Below are 19019 nucleotides of genomic sequence, written 5' to 3'. Positions count from 1 at the left end.
TTACTTGTGAAAAGATAAAGTGGCCTGAATTCAGTCTCCACTATATGTTGGAAATAATTTCTATTAATACGCCAATTCCTATAAAGATTAAAATACCCATTTTCATGTTCTATGGATCCTCCTTGCATAGGTGCATACACAACAGGGTTTAACAATTTATATTGTTATATTTAATTTCCTAGAAAAGTAGGTGTCATATAGTCCCACCAATAGATGCACCATCTCTTTCAATATCAGACTAATCACAGAAGTGTATAATCCCACCACAGTGGACACTGTCCTTAGAGGGAAGTTTCTTCTCAAATAAAGAAGGCAAATCTTTCTCGAGACACACGGGGTTAAATCTACTAATGTATACATTATTAAAGATCTGTAAATGAAAGGATCATTTCATCATTCTATATGTCTTTTTCAGATCCCCACTAACCATTTTGATTCAATAAATATAATACGGCAGGAAGTTTCACAGCCTAATAGCACACTGAGCACCTCTCTACAAGATTCTTGCACAAAGCAAATTAAAACAGGACTACATAGAACATTTGTGGGGAGCATGAGGTTAAAGTCAGGTGCCCAAAAGGCTTTTTTGTTTTAAAGGACCTTTTACTACCAGGAAGCAGTGCAAAGGAGCATTTATCCCACAGTAAGCAATTGCTTAGAAGAATTACAAGATTTTCTTTTAATTTAGCTGACTCAGTACAGAGCCCCCAAAGAAGGAACATTTCAAATCTTCAGACATGCTAATTGCATTTTGCATAATGCAATATATTTAAAATTTCAACTATAAACAGAAATACAAGATTTTTAGCTCAAATACCAAAATCTCATGCATTCATAAACAAAATCTGAAAAATATTTCTGCCTAAAAAAATCTCAAAATCTAACATGTGTAGACAATTTAAACATATGTATCTGGTTTAAAAAAAATTGCCAGAGAGAAAAAAAAAAGGAACATTTTTATATCATGTTTTTTATGTATTAAAAACAAAGACACAATTAAAGACATAAATGTTATTTTTTTTCACTCAGACTTTCATTTCCCTCCATTTAGTAAACCCACTCACATGTAGGAGGGACTAAGAATGATTTAAAGTTTTTGAATCAACAAATCCCCTTTCAAGAAAAAAGATTAACACTCCTCACCTAGCATTATAAAGAAACAAAATAATCAAACTCAAATTAGAGAAGGGTTCAGGCTGCAAAAAGCCAGTCTATATTTTTGTCTGTACACTGATTCTGTACATACAGAATCAATGACCCAGTTCATGTCTATATATTTACAACATTCTGTAGAACAGACTGATACAAGTTGAAGTGATTTAAATTTTTTAACACTGTGATTACTTAAAAATCACACAAAAATAAACAACAGATTTTAAATAGTAAACTTTATTTTACAAAAGAAGTACCAATCATTACAAACAAACAAGACATTTAAATTTCTAATCAAATATGAGGTTTACACTGAGTTTTTTTGGCTAACTATGATGCTACTTAGATTACTGCACAAATTCAAAGAAGAAAACAAGTTCTTGCTTTCCCTCTTTTAACTCTAAATGAGTTAAGTTTTAACATTGAACTGAATAAACTGAAGCAAGGAAAAATCCTTTTTGTTCCTGCAGAAATGGTTATGGTCATCAAAAACTAGTTTATCCAGACACCAAAACAACTTTCAAGTGCTTACATAGACACTTTTCCCAATTCAGATGTTTAAATTTCTTTAAAATGCCAAAGAGGAGTGCTAAAAAAAATCATTTGACCCAAGTAATAAATTACATTGTGTTTAAATTTTTAAGTAAGTTGCCACGATTTTCAACAGGTTAATTTTGCACTAGAAGAATTTAGAAGTCAATTTAAGCAGCAAACTCTGAGTGTATTTTTATCCTTCCTGGAAGTCAGTTAATAAAATATTCCTAACAGGGAATTTAAGCTGTGAAATCATAAGGTCTTGCTATTCTCCGATTTATGCAATACAGGCTGCCTTCTACACAAACTTGCCCACGTCACAAAAATTCTGACCTGGAGAGACTGCATCTCCAGTGGCAAATAGGTATTCAGTCTTTGTGACCCTTTGAGTTCACCGTTTCTCTCATGTATGTTAAGAAAGGTGCTAATTCAGCATCAAAGATGAAGTAGTGGGTATGCCTACAAGGTAAAAGCAGTGCTGTGTAGAGACACCTCAGCTGGCACCATAGCTTCATCAAGACAAAACTCAGATTTACTGGTACCCCTAACTAACTGGTAGACTAGCCCTGGCACAGCTATACCCAAATGCATCTAGAAAAACATTAAATCTGAGCTAGTTTACTCTGACACACCCAAAGCTGTTCATTGTACATATGTTAAGACTTGCTTGTCGTATACAGTCAGATGTAGAAAACCAATTTACTTTTAAAACTATTTACAACAGCTAGACATCTTTAAAAAATACCCTAAACAATAGCAACAACAATCTTCACTTAGGGTTTGAGGGCACCTTACTTCTCCCATTCCACTCCCAAATAGTGCCTCCAGGTTCCATGTGCAAAAAGAAAGCTTTAACATAACAGCACAAATTGGATGCTTCTGAACTAAGAAGTGACTGTATGCCACTGTTTCAGCAAAGTCTCTTGCAACCCATCTCCTTGGGAAAGTAGAAATGCCTCTTGTGACTTTTCTGGGTAGCAAGAAAATCTACAATGCAGAGTTGATTTTCAACACAGTAAAACATGAAATTAATTTGCAGCAATTTTTGGAGAGACATCAAAGCATTAATCCCTAGTCGATGATTATTTTATAGGATAGAATGTCTTATTTTCTTGTAACTATACACCTTTATTTATTGGTTCATAAGGTCATTACTCCAAGCTGAAAGAAACAGGCCAGATATTCTCTTCTGACTGTCAGACAGACTTGCACACCTCATCAGCTGCAAAATAACAAATTAAGTAACACGACCACCTTTATTGCAGTTATGGCTAGAAACTTCATAAACATTTTCTAACGTGGCAGGAACTATTCAGTTCAGCTCCCATATCCCTAAGACACTGCACTGCCAACTAGTATGTATTGGCCATGCTCATAAGTTAACACAGGTCTCAACTTGCAGACAATATTTCCATTCACATTTCCAGTTCTTCTGTCTTACCATTTGCAACCATCACAAGATACTCTGTACATGTGCATTGTTATGTGCATTGTTAAGTCTGCTGTGACTTTATTGAGTCTGCTGTGACTTTATTAACAGACACTGCCTTTTGGATTTACAGTTCCCAGATCAAAGTTATTTTGATCCTTTCTTTCTTCAGTGGCTAAAAGACTTGGCAGGTGCAAACAAAAACTTGTAAATCCACTTCCTAGAATGAAACAAAATTGCCAGAAATGACCAGGTCAACACCACTCACATGCTTTTGTAGTCGTCAAAATAAAGAAGCATTTTTGAACACTACTTGCATAGAGTCATGCTACGACAAATGTTGGAAGCTCATTGGAAGTTTCATGAATTTACTGGACACCTGCATAAAACATCAGCTAATTAAATAGTCTAGACAGAAAAAGTTATTCAAAAGGGTACACTTAATACTCAACAACAAAAATGCAGCAAAAGCCATGCTAACGATATTGCAGCATTTTATAAAGCATGGATGACTTGTGGTTTTCCAAAGCAAATAAGAGAAACACCAATGTTATGAATAAATCTGAGGAACAACCAAAACTGTCACTAAGGAAAATTTTCGCAGATGATAAAGCAATTTCATTCACTATCCAAGACCTTACTTGATGGTACAGTTGCGGTCTTAGCGCCGAGTTCTCAATCATAGTGTGAACCATGGTGATTAAAGGTTCATTCTCTTTCATCTATTTCAAATCAGGAGGAGCATACAGCAAACATCAGTTTACAGCATGGCTAGATTTGAAAGACGACACTGTAAATATAGCCTCTACTTTAATTTTTTCTAACAATGCAGTAGATTACATTTTATCCCATGCTTTTTATAGATTCCATTATTCAGTAATATCAAACACATGAAAACTTTAATAACGTCAAATAGATGTAGCAAAAACACACAAAAATATTTAAAACCAACAGAATGCTCACTGAACAAGCCTATCCCTTTTTAAAAATAGGAATGCTTAGAGTAAGTCTAGCTTTACAAGACTTTAAAAAGAAAAGCAGTATAGGAAATATGCAATAGGGAACACTTCAACCTTTATCAGAAAGCCTTTTAAAGTACAGATTTAATGCCTCAATGTATATCAAGGATATAAGCATTCACAGCCTCTAAATATTGAAGCCAGGATTACGCATATGTTCCTGTATTACAAAATGCCTTTATATACTGTATTGTTTTATACACTTAGGAACTTTGAATCATTAGTCACCATAGTTAACCTCCCATCCCGTCCCCCTGACTATTGCAAAACTATTTGGTTTACATTTCCAAGCAGGTCAGGTATTTTCTATCATGATTTACTTTTATTGCCATGTGTGCAGATATTATAAACAGGTCCTTTGATCATTACAGTAAAAACTGCATACATTTGGCATTTCAGAAATAAAAAAGCTTGGCACACAGAGAAAATGGTCTGAGAGTCTTCCATAACAGAGGACAAGGAATACTCAGAAAAATTTAGGCATCTACAGAAGTATTATGCTGTACAGAGCTGGAATAATATCCGTAAAAACTTTTAACCAATCCAGTTTTTGGATGCCCCCCCTCCTCAAGCATTTTTTCAAAAGTTAAAAGCAATATTTTCCAAGTTTTTTTTTTGTTGTTGAAAAATGAACTTCCTAATAGTAAGTGATAATTATGAAAACAGGTAATTATTCTCTGGGGAAAAAAAAAAAAAAAAAAAAAGACAACTCACTTAATGCACAGTTCCCAGCCCTTTCTTTCTCTTTTTTTGGGCGGCAACTTTAAGGAAAAACTCCAGCTCTTTGACCTCTTCAGCAATACCAGTTTCAAATATGGTTACACAGGAAGACAGTATTGTGAATACCTATGATCTTTCATTCTAGCCATATGCACATACACAGCAAGTATGAATTTGCATGCAAGGTTTTGTTTCATAGATTGAAATACTACAGAAAAGCTGAGTTTTTAATGCCTTCTGGAATTTCTTGCCCATCCCCTTTTTTTTAAACCTAACTTGTACGTTTGGAAAAACGTATTTTATTTCCCGAACAAGAAACATGTTGGTTTTTGCGGTTGTAGATGTAGCACTTTTTTGTTGTTGTTATTATTTTTAAATATAGAGAAGTATGAGCAGCTGCTAAGTTAATTTTCTGAGAGAAAGGATATATATATATTTTTAAAAAAAGGTAACTTTACAATAACGTTTATGTCCCCACCCCTCCACGAAACCCAAGTCTCCTATTCCCCATTCTCTACAATACCATATAAACAGAAAACTAGAACTGATAGAAGCAGCTATTCTCCCTTTACATTAAATCTGGTCCTAAAGGGAAGAAAAAATGAGTGATATCAAAAGATATATACCTGATCAACAATAAAGATCCAAAGATCACACTACAGCCAACAGAGATTTTTATAAAATAAAAATAACTCTGAGGCTGAAATAGGTAATTAGGTGAACACTGGTTGATAAGCTTTTTTTATTATTATTTTTTATTAGGAGGATTTCAAAGGCTTCATGCTCTCTGGCATTTTTTTTTTTAATAAAACAGTTTTTCAGATATTTCTGACGTAGAACAATGCTAAAACTGATTTCTGTGAAACTGTTCACAGATTGTTTTTATCCAGACTAGAAAGAAAGCAAACTGCATTCTCTCAAGAAATGTTCTGAAATAAGTTTTTGTCCTCCAGCCAGATCCAACTTTGACATATAGGACTTTTGGGACTTTCTCCAGCACTTCCACCACTGGCTCTTAACCATGCTTATTTAACACTGTCTGCAAACGCTGGCTATTTCTACCAGAGTTCCAGTTCCTTCAGCCCTTATGAGGCAAAGGCTGAGAAACAGATTATTGATAAAGCAATTCCAACCAAAGAGTCATTGCAACAATCAAAAATATCAAGTTCTGCACCCAAAGGAGATCAACATTTCCAAATACTGCCCAACTTTTAACTATTTGCTGTGGAGAGAGTACATATCTGTCCCCAGACCTTTTGTTAACTGAAGCTAGAGCACCCGCAAGGTGGTGCATCCTGAAGAGGTGGCAGATTAAAACAGAGCTATGCTGGATACAACAGCAGATCCCACGTTCTAAGCTTAAAGGAACATCTAAGTCTGTGCTCTTAAATCAATACCACAGGACTGTGCCCCAAACTGAAGGTGGATGCTATTCACATTGACATGACCTGTTCTACTAGTTTGAGGACGAATATTTACTTGTTCCATAGCACAGAAATATGCCTTGATTTTCTCTCACTTCAGAAAATCCTGTATTTATTTTTCAGATAGGATTTAAAAGGTTTTCTTTATTGTGCAGCCGTCTATGATATAACACTAATGATAATACCTTCACAGTGTATCTCTAATTAAAACAGTTACAAAAATCTCTGCAAATTAGAATTACTCTCTACATGTAAGCACATTGAAGTTTGCACTGCCTAATGCCACAAAGTAACATAGCAATAAAACCAAATAAAATCCATCTGTCTTGGTGTATATCACTTGCTACTTCTAGTAAATAATTGTTTTCTCCCTAAAAGTTAATTTCTGGCTTGCCTTTCATCTTTATTGATATAGTATATAAAAGCATTTTCCATTTGGAAACAATGAAAAAAGGATCTTCTCAACATATGATGTATATGAACAGCTACATTATTTATGAGCTAGCATTTGGGTATATTGCGTTTTGTACCATAAAGCCAAGCTATTGAGAATTTTTTCTTCTTACATTTTCCTGAATTCTTGTCTATGCTTGGTTACATCCTATACAGGTGACATTTCAGCACGTACTGCTCTAGCGGCAATGATCAGCTGGAGCACCGGCGCCCTACCAGGGGACTCGACCTCACTGATGAGATAAGACCGTGTGTCATGGATGGCATAAGGCTGAGCTCAGACTGGCAGTTTTATTCATTTCCTCACAGCTTCCTGAAGGCATAAGCAGTGGCAACAGCACCAGGTCAAGCTTTTTTTTTTTTTTGCCTTTTCTCTGCCCAAAACAATGAAGGAAAAAGCACTTTTCCTCCTTCCTTCCTGCCTTCTGTTTACAGCAATACTGTGCCTCCAGCACAGTCTTTTCTCACCCACGGGGCCCCAGCTCTTGAGCCTCTCTCCTTCCTCCGATGAAGCAAAAACAATTAAAAAAAAAAAAAGAAAAAAAGAAAAAAAAGAAAGAAAAAGGGGAGCAGAAAGAACAGCAGTGATGGCTGGGCAACTCCCTCTATCTTTTCTAAATAACCTGACAATTCAAGAAAAAGTAACGTCCCATGTTGCTAATACAGGATTTTAGGCTGAGGTACAAGAAATCATGTGTAACATAGAATATCTGGCAACTCCATCCAAGCCCCTATTCCAGCCTCCTCCGTTTTACTACCTTTTCCCAGAACCACCTTCAACATCTCAGAAAGAGGGGATGAAAAGGAGAACACAGGACTAAAATAACAGAAAATATGGACCCCAGCTGTGGGGTCTTTATTCCTTTTTTTGGATGACAGCTTGTTCAAGCTCTGCTTATTTTTATGTACCCTCTAAAAACTTAGAGAAACTACAGAGTAAAAGCACTAGCAGAAGTGGAAACATGAACACTTCTATCTAATCCCTAAACCATTCACATAAACAGCCATAAAAAAGACCAAAAATTCAGTAGAGCTTATACTATGAACAACCAACCTGTGAAATAATATCACTATGACAACAAGCATGTAGAATCTTACAAAAATAGCTTGAGCTTAGTAGGAAAGGAGTTTTTAGTCACAAGCGAAAGCCTACCATCAACATAAAATTGAGAGGGTTGCTCAAAGACCAGTTTTCTGGAATTCTCTCCAGTATCAGTACACAGATGTTCAAGTAGGACCTCTTGCCACGCCTTTACTTATAATGGAGAAAAAACCCAATCTGCTGAAATCTAGCTTTTATTTGAAAAACTTATATTCCTACTTCTGGTTATTTTTATTGTAATTATTGGGTGCAAATACTTTCAAAAAGTATAGTGAGGAGGTGGGTGGCTTGGATCTAGTAGTACGTAAGTGATCCCTAAAAATTTTTATAATGCAGAAGATCAGGATTATACTTAATGCACGCTCAAGTAAGTTTGCAGATGATACAAAACCAGGAGGAGTGGCTGATATACCAGCTGGTTGCATTGCCATTGAGAGAAAGCTGCTCAAGCTGGAGAAATGGGCTGAACAGGATCCTCATGAAAGTCAGCAAAGGGAAATGCCAAGTCCTGCACCTGGAGAAGAATAATGCCACACACCAGTACGGGCTGGAGGCTGACCTGCTGAAAAGCAGCTCTGCAGAGAAGGACCTGGGTGGACAAGTTGACCACCATGGCATCCTGGGCCACATTAGGTAGAGCACTGCCAGCAGGTCGAGGAAGGTGATCCTCCCACTCTGCTCGAAACTGGTGAGGCCATATCTAGAGTGCTGGGTTCAGCGCTGGGCTTCACAGTATGAGAGACACATGGACCCACCACAGTAAGTTCAGCGAGGGGCTACTAAAATGATTAAGGAACTGGAGCATCTGAGGAGAGGTTGAGAGAGCTGAGACTCTTCAGCCTGGTGAAGGGAAGGCTCAGGGAGGACCTTACCAATTTATATAAATATCTGATGGGACAGTATAAAGAGGATGGAGCCAGACACTTCTCAGTGGTGCCCACTGACAGGACAAGAGGCAACGGGCACAAACTGAAAGACAGAAAGTTCCACCTGAACATAAGGGAACACTTCCTAACTGTGAGGATGAACTCTAGAACAGAGGTTGCCCAATGAGGTTGTGAAGTCTCCATCCTAGGAAATACTTAAAACACTCCTGGATATGATCCTGGGCAGCCTACTCTAGCTGACTCTGCTGGAGTAGGGGAGGTTGGATCAAATGATCTCTATAGGTGCCTTCCAGTCCCAACTGTTCTGCAAGTCTGTCATTCTATACTTGTCCTCATAACATGCCCCATGCGGGCAAACAAATTGTCTTTGCCTGGGGTTGCTACTCATTTCCAAAAAGCCACTTTCTGAAAGGCAAGCAAATCTCTCTCCAGTATCTCAGAAACAGGAGCCAGAGTGATTCAAACCTCTCTTCAAAAGAAGAAAAAAAATGTTGGACAAAAATTCTTTCGGCTATAAGACTCAAAAGAAAGTATATGGCTAGAGATGCATGTGTCAGTCTCTTCAATCTCTTTTGCCCTATCTCTGAACTTTAACAGCAGCAACAATTCTGAAAGCATAATAAAAATCTCTGAAAGCGTAATATAAGAATTTAGGAGCATCTCAGAGAAAATAAATGTACAAAAAAGTGTAATTTAAAAAAGGCTATGGCATATTCCTTAGACTTGCTGAAAAGCCCATCTGACTAGTAGAGAACACCTTACTGCAACAATATATATCTTATTCTCTCTACACATGAGCTTTTGCCTGTCCGAAAATTCTTCTGTGCAACCGTGGTAAAAACATATTAGTTATTGTTACGTATAGTACTGAATTCTTTGTGATCAAAAAGGCAAGGGTTAAAATTAACAGGAGAGGAGTTCTACCACATGCTCTAGGTAAAGAGGTTTTCAAAACTATTTTCAGAGATTTTAAATTAAGTATTTCTACTCTTGATGCATATAAGTATATTGGGCATTTAAAACTCAACAAGGGTAAGTGATTATGCAGGTTGATCAGAGATGCTTATAACAAAAGAGGCATGGCCTCAGTTAGCCTAGAAGAAACTTGCAATTTTTTCTTCCTAAAATAAATGAAAATTGCTAATTGACAAACTAATAAAGAGAAATCAATGAGATAACCACCCCTAGAAGCAATGGTACTCAAAGCAAATTAAAGACTCTTGAGGCATTCATTTAATATAGTTGACAGTTCTATAATAAAACAGAGGGGAAAAAAAAGGTCAGACAAACTGGGACAAATATTCCAATATTCTTTTCCATGTTTTTATATTTAAGGTAATATATTTTAGATAATGATTTATTTCTGTAAAAACTGTAGTGATTTCTTGCAGCTTTGGTAGAGGTGATTATGACAGGTTCACAAGATTTGGACACTTTCCTAAATTAGTATAAGTTGTTATATCTTGCATTATTATATATTTATTTATGTAAATATGTAAAAATACATATTATTATATGTAAAAAAAATTAGATTTATAAATTTTACCTGATGCAAGAAAAGAGAAGATCCTTTTTACCACTTCCCACATTATATAAAGCCATTCCCTCTATTTAATCCTGTATATTACACTGACAAGCTTGGCTGATCAAGCAACAGTATGCTACATAGTTTGAAATGTCATGCAGACAGTTGTTGCCCCCTCAGCAATAAATTACGTTGTTGAAGACAGAATTATTCCCCCATCCCAAAACATTATGAAAAGAAAACTGTTGATTCAGATCGAGTATTTTGGCCTAAAATAAAGATTAGGAAGACACATTTTTTCCTATTGTTTTTGAACCTCCTGCAATCCATTAAAGACAGAGTTGTTTAGGAATATATCACTATCTAACTGGACTAGTCACAATTTACACCTCACTTCCAAGTGACCATAGAACGATAGTCACTGATACCAAGATCTTTTCATTTTTTAAAAAATTTAATTTACTGAAATCTTGCCTACCACAGTAATATATGGGCCATAGAAGTTCTAAAAATTAGGAACTTTGAGTGTAATGCTGGAAAATTTCATTAAGACAGTATTTCAAAAAGCTTTAGAAGTTTTCATAGTAGTAACTAACACATACCTAGCTGTTGCTATTTCTTCTAAGCACTTATGATTGTCTTTTGTATGTGCTATCAAAAATTTCCCCTTTAAAACTTCTCTCATACGACTTGCTAATAAGTCCCATTTGATCGTGCAACAAAGCCATAAAAAGCTGAATGTGATAACATAATTATTCCCCTGGCAACAAAATTACACTGTAAAAGACAGAATTATAGCCTAACTCTGAAAATCAGCAGAAGTTATGAAGAAGTAAAATCTAAATATTTAACAAACAACTGAGTGAATGGGAAAAAAGTAATTAGCTATGCTATGAATTGTTTAAAATATTTTTTCATGTTTGTTCTCCCTTTCATTTTATGCCCTGTAGAAATATTTAACTCTTCTTCATGCAGAACGCTGATGCAATCAGAAGTACCAGTTTCTATAAATTGCATGTGTGTTATATGAATTTTGAAATATACTCTGATTTTGGTTAAAGATTAAAAAATGCTACAGAAATTGTAGTTAGCTTTACTATAGGAAAATATGAAGAACAAAAATTAATTGAAGAATTGCTGCTGTATTCTGACAGAAATTTTAAGTTCGGTTTGTTTTCCATTACATGTCAAATTTGCAACAGATTAAGATATTTTATGCTACTTAAAAAGATCACATATTAAATATCCAAATTCATATCAAAAGCACTGAAAATCCCTCTCCCCCAAATATTTCCAGCTTGAAAGAAGCAAGCAAAATGCATTAAGAGACATAAATAAGAAAGTTGCAAATCCCACCTGATGGTCCAAATATATGGCATTCCTTTGAAGGTGATGTGAAAGAATCTCATTCTAGCAGGCAGCAGTCAGAAGGAAAAAGGGGAGGGACAGAAGGTGCAGAATGCATGAAAAGAGTTTTAAAAGATGTAAACTAGATACTGATGTTTCAGTTTCATTTAGAAATATAATTCTACTTTCCTCTACTTTTTCTTTGTGAACTTCTAACACGTTTTGACCCCGAAACAGAAATGATGAAAGTTTGCCGTGAATCATATATACTATTACTTTAGATTCTGTTTTTACACATAAAATACAGTATATTTTTACACACGGAATTTCTATGCATGACTACGCAAACAACTATGAACCTTTTGATAAATCTGTGTTTTAATCATGTCCTAATTTTTACCCACAGATTACAAATAAAATTTTATCTGATGTGAGATCATAAAGAGTTAAGCTTATTAGCTACCACTACTACTGCTTACAGCAAAAACAGGTTAAGAGCCTGTAACTATACTTAAAGCTTAAGTGCAATGCATTTTAAAGTGATGCTACCTTTTTGAGTTAAAAACTCAAAGGGTTAATAGCAGAACATCACACACAGGCTACAAGGTGTTCTATCCACACCCACAGAGTCAGAGCATTTCGCACTAATGGTACAATGCAAACTTTGATTAATGAATGACTAAAAGTTAGTGAGAATGTACATGACACACATTGCTTTATAGCTGACCTTTGGGCTGCTGGCCTCAAGTTTTAGCTGCATGAGCTGTGCTAGTGTGTGTTCCCGGATACTACTCAGTTCAGCTTGCTGCCGTCTCAGCTTTATTAGCAGCAGCGTGAGCTCCTCTGGCTGAAGGAGTGCAGTGTGAGAAGCCAAAGAGTGGAAAAAAGGTTAATTGGTATCCTAAACAACATTTGATTAAAATAAGAGTTCTTAACATCTTTCTCATGGTACAGAACCGTTTATACTGATATACCAAAAGATGTACTGTTTTTCCCCAAATTATCATGTTCAAATATATAACAAAGCATTAAGTTTTAATGGCTCAAAACACATGATACTGCAAATGCCATAAAGATTGGAATATTCTGCATAAGGGGTGAAAGAAGTTAGGATTTTGCAGGAGAAAGAGTCTGTGCAGCCTTCAAAACAAACTTTCCTGACACACATATCAAATTGATGATGTTGAGTTAAGTGATGGGAGAGATATTCCAAGTTTTAAGATATCATTTTCTGCAGCTGGACAACTATTTGCAGTTGGAAGAATCAAAAAATGTCCCCAAAGAAAATTTAGGCTTCTAAAGTAATGAAAAAACAAAACAAAAAGAAAAAACCCTGCATCACATCAAACATCTTTCATATAAGAAAATAGCAGAAACATGACAAAAATTCTTTTCAGTCCTTCCTTCCACAGGTTTGAGGTTACTTTATGTTAGGCAGTTAATTTATGACACACTTCTATCACTTAGAAAGATGTATAATATAGTCTTAGGAAGGGATGAAGAATGGTATTTTAAACCTATGACTCTTTAAATACAAAATCACAGTTAAATGAGGATTTCCTAGGTAGTTACACAGAGGATGGTTTGGGTCAGTTTAGAAAAATCTGTATGAGCTGTTTCTGGGGCCCACTTTGGTTAGCAGCGTTTCTAAGGACACAAAACATCGTTAACATCACAAATATTTTTGTTATGTTCCTTGCTTACTTCCGTTTCTTACACTTCTCCAGAAGTGAATCTTAAAAGAGATTAAATATTCACCCAGCATTTTAATTTACTGCCACAATTAACAAGCTCTGAGTTAAAAAAAACTCCTGCTTGTTCTCTCTCACTGTCACAGAATATCCTCGAAACGAAAAAGTAAAGAAGAAAACTTCCAGAGAACAAAAATGTTAAATTACTGAAAAACAAATCTCAATTTTTTGGAATAAAGAGCAAAAATATCCAAGAAGAAAAAGCATGGCACTGGCACGGTTAGAGCGTGGTGCTGCTAATGCCAAGGTCGTGGGTTCAAACCCCATACGGGGCTATGCTGAGAGTTGGACTAGAAGACCTGCAGAGCTCCCTTCCAACCTTACCATTCTGTGATGATGATCTATCACGACTATTGTGAGCTTCTACCAAAGTAGCCCACAAGAGGGAGCAAGGGAGTTCTGCATAGCTTCAGCTGTTAAAACCATTTGCTTTGATGGAAAACGAATACCAAAGCCAAATTGTCTAACGGGTAATCTTGTTTTTATTACTCTTTCAGTGTCTTGAATTCAAATTTTTAATTTCAGAATGAATAAGCAGCTAGACTGCTATACAATACATGTTCAAGTTCTCTCCCAAAAGAAGTGCCAAGGCTTTCAGTGTGAAAATTAGTCTTATTTCAAAGCACAACAAAACTTATTTTAATGAATAACAGAATTGTGAGCAGCATCTTTGATCAAAAGGAGTATAGAATTACATCATATTTTCAGATCAAAACTTTTCTTGGTATGTACTGCAACAATCTGATTTTAGTGCATTAGAAATACATTTTTAATGGTACTTAAAATGTTTGCCAGTTTTTTTCCCCCATAGAGGAGCCAACTGTACAGTAATTCCTACTCTTCTCTAGACATGGATAATGTTGCAAACATTTGTGACACAGCTATAGGTGTTGTCCTTTTGATCCAGCTCTAGGAACTCCTGTAACAAATACAATGCAAAACTTTTTTCTTCAAGAGCTACCTACAGGTCTCCTCCTCTGGCTGCCGCAATGCCTGTGCAGCTGGCAAGGCAGAGACTGCAACCTCCCTGCAAGCTGCTCATCAGCCCAGCACCGGCACATAGCCCAAGGGTGCTAATGGGCCGTGAACCCGAAGAAATGCCTTCAACCAGCGTGCAAGGTAAGGCACCGGCACCTACAGGATCATTCAAGAAGTTCCAGAGAGTGCCAGAGATTCATGCCGAGAAGTGCAAGAAACAGGGGTCTAGGCAGTGGAAGGATTAACTGTGGAGCTGACACCCACAGTAAGATCCAAAATCTATACTTCAAATTCTTACCTATCAGTAATTCTAAGCTAGGCAGAGAAAAATTACAGAAAAAGACAAAAACTGTTTTAAAATCTAATAAAATCTGCCAATGCCTTAGCTTTTGGCCAAGTCATGTTTCAGCTAATGAGGCTGACAATATTCACCAGCATTACTTCGATGAAATATCTTCAGAGTTTTAATTCTGTCACAGACAAATGGGAAATACCATAAGGAACGTCATTTTATTGAATGGTGCTAGAGCAGCCTTCAGATTTCCAAAAAACAAAAAGTATATAATTTTCTTAAAATATATTGGAGAAATAAAAATGTTGTTCTTGATCCCTGCCTGCTAAATCTTTTACAATGTATCAAAGCTGATTACAAAAGTCTATCTTTCTGGAAGAAAATCTGAACTTAGTAACTCAGGGGCCACAGAACAGTCTCAGAATTAATATAACCACAGAATATCTTTCAGTTTGCTTTTAAAATCTCTGCTAATTAAAATAAAGGCTATATTTAATGCAAGCTCTGAAAAGAATAAGACTTCAGTGCTGCCTGTTTACATTTAAGAAACTGCTCTTAAAAGAAAAAAAAAAAAACCATCAATGAATGTACCAAATAAAAATGCAACTCACTGTTTTGCCTTGGAGGCTCTGAGGAGTAATGGGCTGCAAACCCAGACCTGCTGGCATTGACCTTCTGTCAGGCAGAAAGACCTGCTGTAAAAACACAAAATTGTATGCTATGATCCACAGTTATTTAAAGAATCAACAACTATTAAATATTAAAAACTTTAGTTTCACTGTCATGACAAATTTGTTCAGATTTGTGACTGCCTTGCCTTGTCAAGCTCTCTGCTGATCTACCAGCTTGGACACTCATTTTGACTAGTCTACCTCTAAATTATAGAAATATGCCAACTTTCATTGTTCATTTAATTACTGGCCCTCTCTCATACTGGCTGTCCTACTGACAAGCCTGCGTAAAAGACAATGATTTCTGTTTTTCATCTAACACAGAAAGCCATTTGAAAAAAATCTACAGTCTCTTTATAGAGGAGGTTGTTTCCTATCTTAACTTTATCCTACTGTTTTTAAACAGTCAGTCTCCTAACCTACCCACCTCTTAAAAATTGGTTTGTGTTTTTAAGTCAATGGGAAAAACTAGTTGTAGAACTGAAAAATACAAAATAGATAACATGAAGAATTGAAGGGAAACAGGAGTCTTGTATACAGGATGCTAAATATGAAATGAAATGCTAGCATAATGCATTAAACAGAGAAAAAAACACTAGAAAAGAAAACATGGCTGAAATGACAAATAAGCGCATGCATTGTGATACGTCTCAGATTTGTGATTAACGTTGGTCACTGAATTTTCAATGCAGTTAAGACATAACAAATATAAAACCAAAATGACTCCTTTATTAGCAGGTACCTAAGATGGTAAGCAATTGTAAGATGTTTAAATTGCGTTAAGATGCAGTTTGATTTTTTTCCCCCTCAAGACATTCACCAGACACCTGAGCTAAAGATTAAACAAATAGATTCATGAAACCTAAGAGCATTTTATATAGTTGATTCTGGGAAATCCATTAGTTTACATTCAATTTACAGGATAATTTTTATTCAGTTATTTCCAAACTAGTAAAATAACAAGCATAACACATAACGGATACAGCAGACACATATGGCACTCAGGCTTATGAGTCTAACTTAGTCTCTCCTCTTCACTAACGAAGACTAGCAAAGTTATTCTTGTCAAGCACGGAGGTCACATGCTTCAGCAATCTCACTAGTAACTCGAAAAAGGCATCAAAAGAAATGACTACACTCAAATTTTTGCTGCAACCTAAGGCAGACACACTTGTGGCTGAAGAATACAAAACAACAAGCAAATGGAAAGAAACTAAGGACTTTCAGTCCTCCTGAAGTTCCAGTTAGAAAAGTTACAAGGGAGAGAGATGCCTGTACATTCACAAACTACCTCGGATAACATATTATTTCATCCTTTTCTTCCCTTAAGAGAAAGGCAATGCCATGGGCAACAATATTAGGACAACACATTTTCATCCAACAAATCAGAAAAAAAGCTCTCAAGACTCTCAAGATTTTTAAATGCTTTAAGCAAACCTTTCTCCATGAAAACATCACGATGTAATTTAATCTATATTACAGTAAAACATACTACAGTGGAACATGCAAGTTTTACAGCAATCAGACAATTTAAATTTAAAAGCTATTAGAACAAATATTTTACCTTAGTATGATGTGTCCTGTGCCTGCGATCAATAGTTACATCTCCCCTTTGCACTGGCGAAGAAACTTCCGATCTGTAGGTCCGCTGTGGGGAATATCCTTGGAAACCAGCTATTGAACCATGAGAAGGTGAGGTGGGAATTGAATGCATTGCTTGATCAGAAATATTAATCATAGTTTTGGGACTACTTAACGTACTGTGTCTCGTAAGAGTTGTTTGCTTATTGTAAAACTGACGTTGCTGCCATTCGTAGAGCTGCCACATCGTGTCATCGCGCATCGACCTTCGTTTCTCCTCGGCAGTCGCTGGCCCCACAGTCCGGTCGTAAGCTGACGGCGTTACGCTGCAGACGCTCTCCGGCCGCGCTTTGCTGTTCCTGGGCAGCGTTCTGTAGCCTTCCGGGTACCGGGGTAAAACCTGAGGTCGATGGCTTGGCATGTTTCTTGGTAATGTTTGATATGAGATTATGCTGAAACACAAATTTTCTTCTTGTTAGTTGAAAATATTAATATGGAAATATAAGATCACTCAATATTTATGTGGTTTATCTAGCTAGAGCACTGTTTTTTTTGGAATACCACAAAGATGATTTTAATAAATGCAAAAGCCAAAAAGACAATTACAGAATCAACTATACTGATCAAATGCATTATAGCAGCTGAAATTAGCACCTATCTAATCAGATTACCCACTTGATCATCCACGTTGCATTTCATCTTTTACCAGTTTAACAGTGCAGTACTGCCAATTTTGGATCAAATCATATAATGTGCCTACGACTGGCTAGATCAAAGTCTCAAAAGTTTAGAAGTTCTATACTGTTTCCAACGGGAGCTGATATTAAATATTTTCTATGCTCTCTCTAAGAAAATCTTGAGCAATTACTATGCACATAAAAAAATATGAATTTGTAACAGCAGACCAAAGAAAAACAGCAATAATTTTCCAATAAAATTGTATCGCTCAATCACTAGTGACAAGCCATTTCATATCAGCTACTCAACTCAAACAATTTCTTTGTATCATATTTTATTGATTTTCAAGTATGATTTTAAAGCCTTATTCTTAAATTTGTTGCCACATTAAAATCTCTAAGCACTATAGTCATTCAGCAACTTTATGCAGCAGCATTAGTTGAAGTGCAAAATTTTCCAGAGCAAAATTTCAAAGTGTGCTTAAGTATGACAAAGCATTTCTTGTCTTTCCAGAGGACAGAACAGAGGTCGTACACATGGACTCACTCAGCCTCTAGCTAAAGTTCTGATGAGTACCCCTTAAGGCCTTTCGCTGCTGGACATATCTGTGACAGACACTTTCCAGAGTTAATAAAGAAAAATTAAATCTCAAATTGGACATAATTCAGCCATTAGAGGGCAGTAACTTCCAGCTGCACCTTAATTAGCCTAATTGCAGCTGTGACCCTAGAACTGCACAGCACCAGTATCTAAAGTCAATTCAGCAATGGGAATGACTTCAGTGCCACAAGTATTTTAAAGGAGGGACCTAGGGCAAAGGCAAAGTAAAACAGCATTATCTATACCAGACTCTTACCAGGAAAAAAAAAAAAAAAAAATGATGACAGTAAAACCTACCTTCCACTGAAAATAGTTAAGCTGAGTATTTATGACCACCTGGAACATTTTGCAGATGAAAATGCTGCTATAGAGCTTTACAAACAGTGAATCTGACTACAGTTTCTGAGGCTTTTCGTGAATTAATGAAGTATTTTATAGACTGGGCAGCTTGCTATTTTTGCTGAAAATTTGCACTTTAGGGCTTCAACTCAGCAAGGAAGTCTGTGACCAAAAACAAGGAAATAGATTCTTCATCCTCTTCTCTTGTTGCAAAATCTGCTCAAATACCTCTGAGTTTCTTCATATCATTAATTACAAGGCCTTACTAATGATAATTATGATAATAATATGAGTAATATATATACAGACTATATATTTTATAATATGAAACAATATAAACAATATAACATATAATTTTAAGTGCTTATAATTATGTCAATTACTGATAATTATTAATAATCAATGACAAGTATAATTATAATGAATTGCAAAGCTTTCTCTCTATCTCCATATTTAAAAAACAATCCACCAAGATGCTTTGGGTTCAACGTCTAACTTTCAAAATCCTATTTTAGCTATTTACAAATGACTGTGGCA

At 35.9% G+C, this 19019-nt stretch overlaps 1 protein-coding gene across 15 annotated transcripts in view; it reads right to left on the bottom strand.

Moving 5' to 3' along the window:
- The window catches only part of PLEKHA5 (pleckstrin homology domain containing A5), a 176519-nt gene that overhangs the window by 27484 nt on the left and 130016 nt on the right, over window positions 1-19019 (bottom strand). For 6 of the 15 annotated variants that reach the window (XM_062591289.1, XM_062591296.1, XM_062591280.1 and 3 more), the window contains 5 exons: window positions 16849-17317; window positions 15225-15308; window positions 12320-12439; window positions 11602-11655; window positions 3757-3837 (listed from right to left, as the gene is read on the bottom strand). In XM_062591289.1, coding sequence (XP_062447273.1) covers window positions 3757-3837; window positions 11602-11655; window positions 12320-12439; window positions 15225-15308; window positions 16849-17317 — 808 coding nt within the window. Of the gene's footprint in view, window positions 1-3756; window positions 3887-11601; window positions 11656-12319; window positions 12440-15224; window positions 15309-16848; window positions 17318-19019 lie in introns of those variants that run through there. The other 9 variants (XM_062591303.1, XM_062591352.1, XM_062591319.1 and 6 more) reach the window with 6 other exon arrangements.

This window comes from Rhea pennata, chromosome 1, assembly GCF_028389875.1.
Source record: "Rhea pennata isolate bPtePen1 chromosome 1, bPtePen1.pri, whole genome shotgun sequence".
NCBI lineage: Eukaryota > Metazoa > Chordata > Aves > Rheiformes > Rheidae > Rhea > Rhea pennata.
Note: the sequence above shows the minus strand (reverse complement) of the source record. Positions and strands in the feature narration are given on the sequence as shown.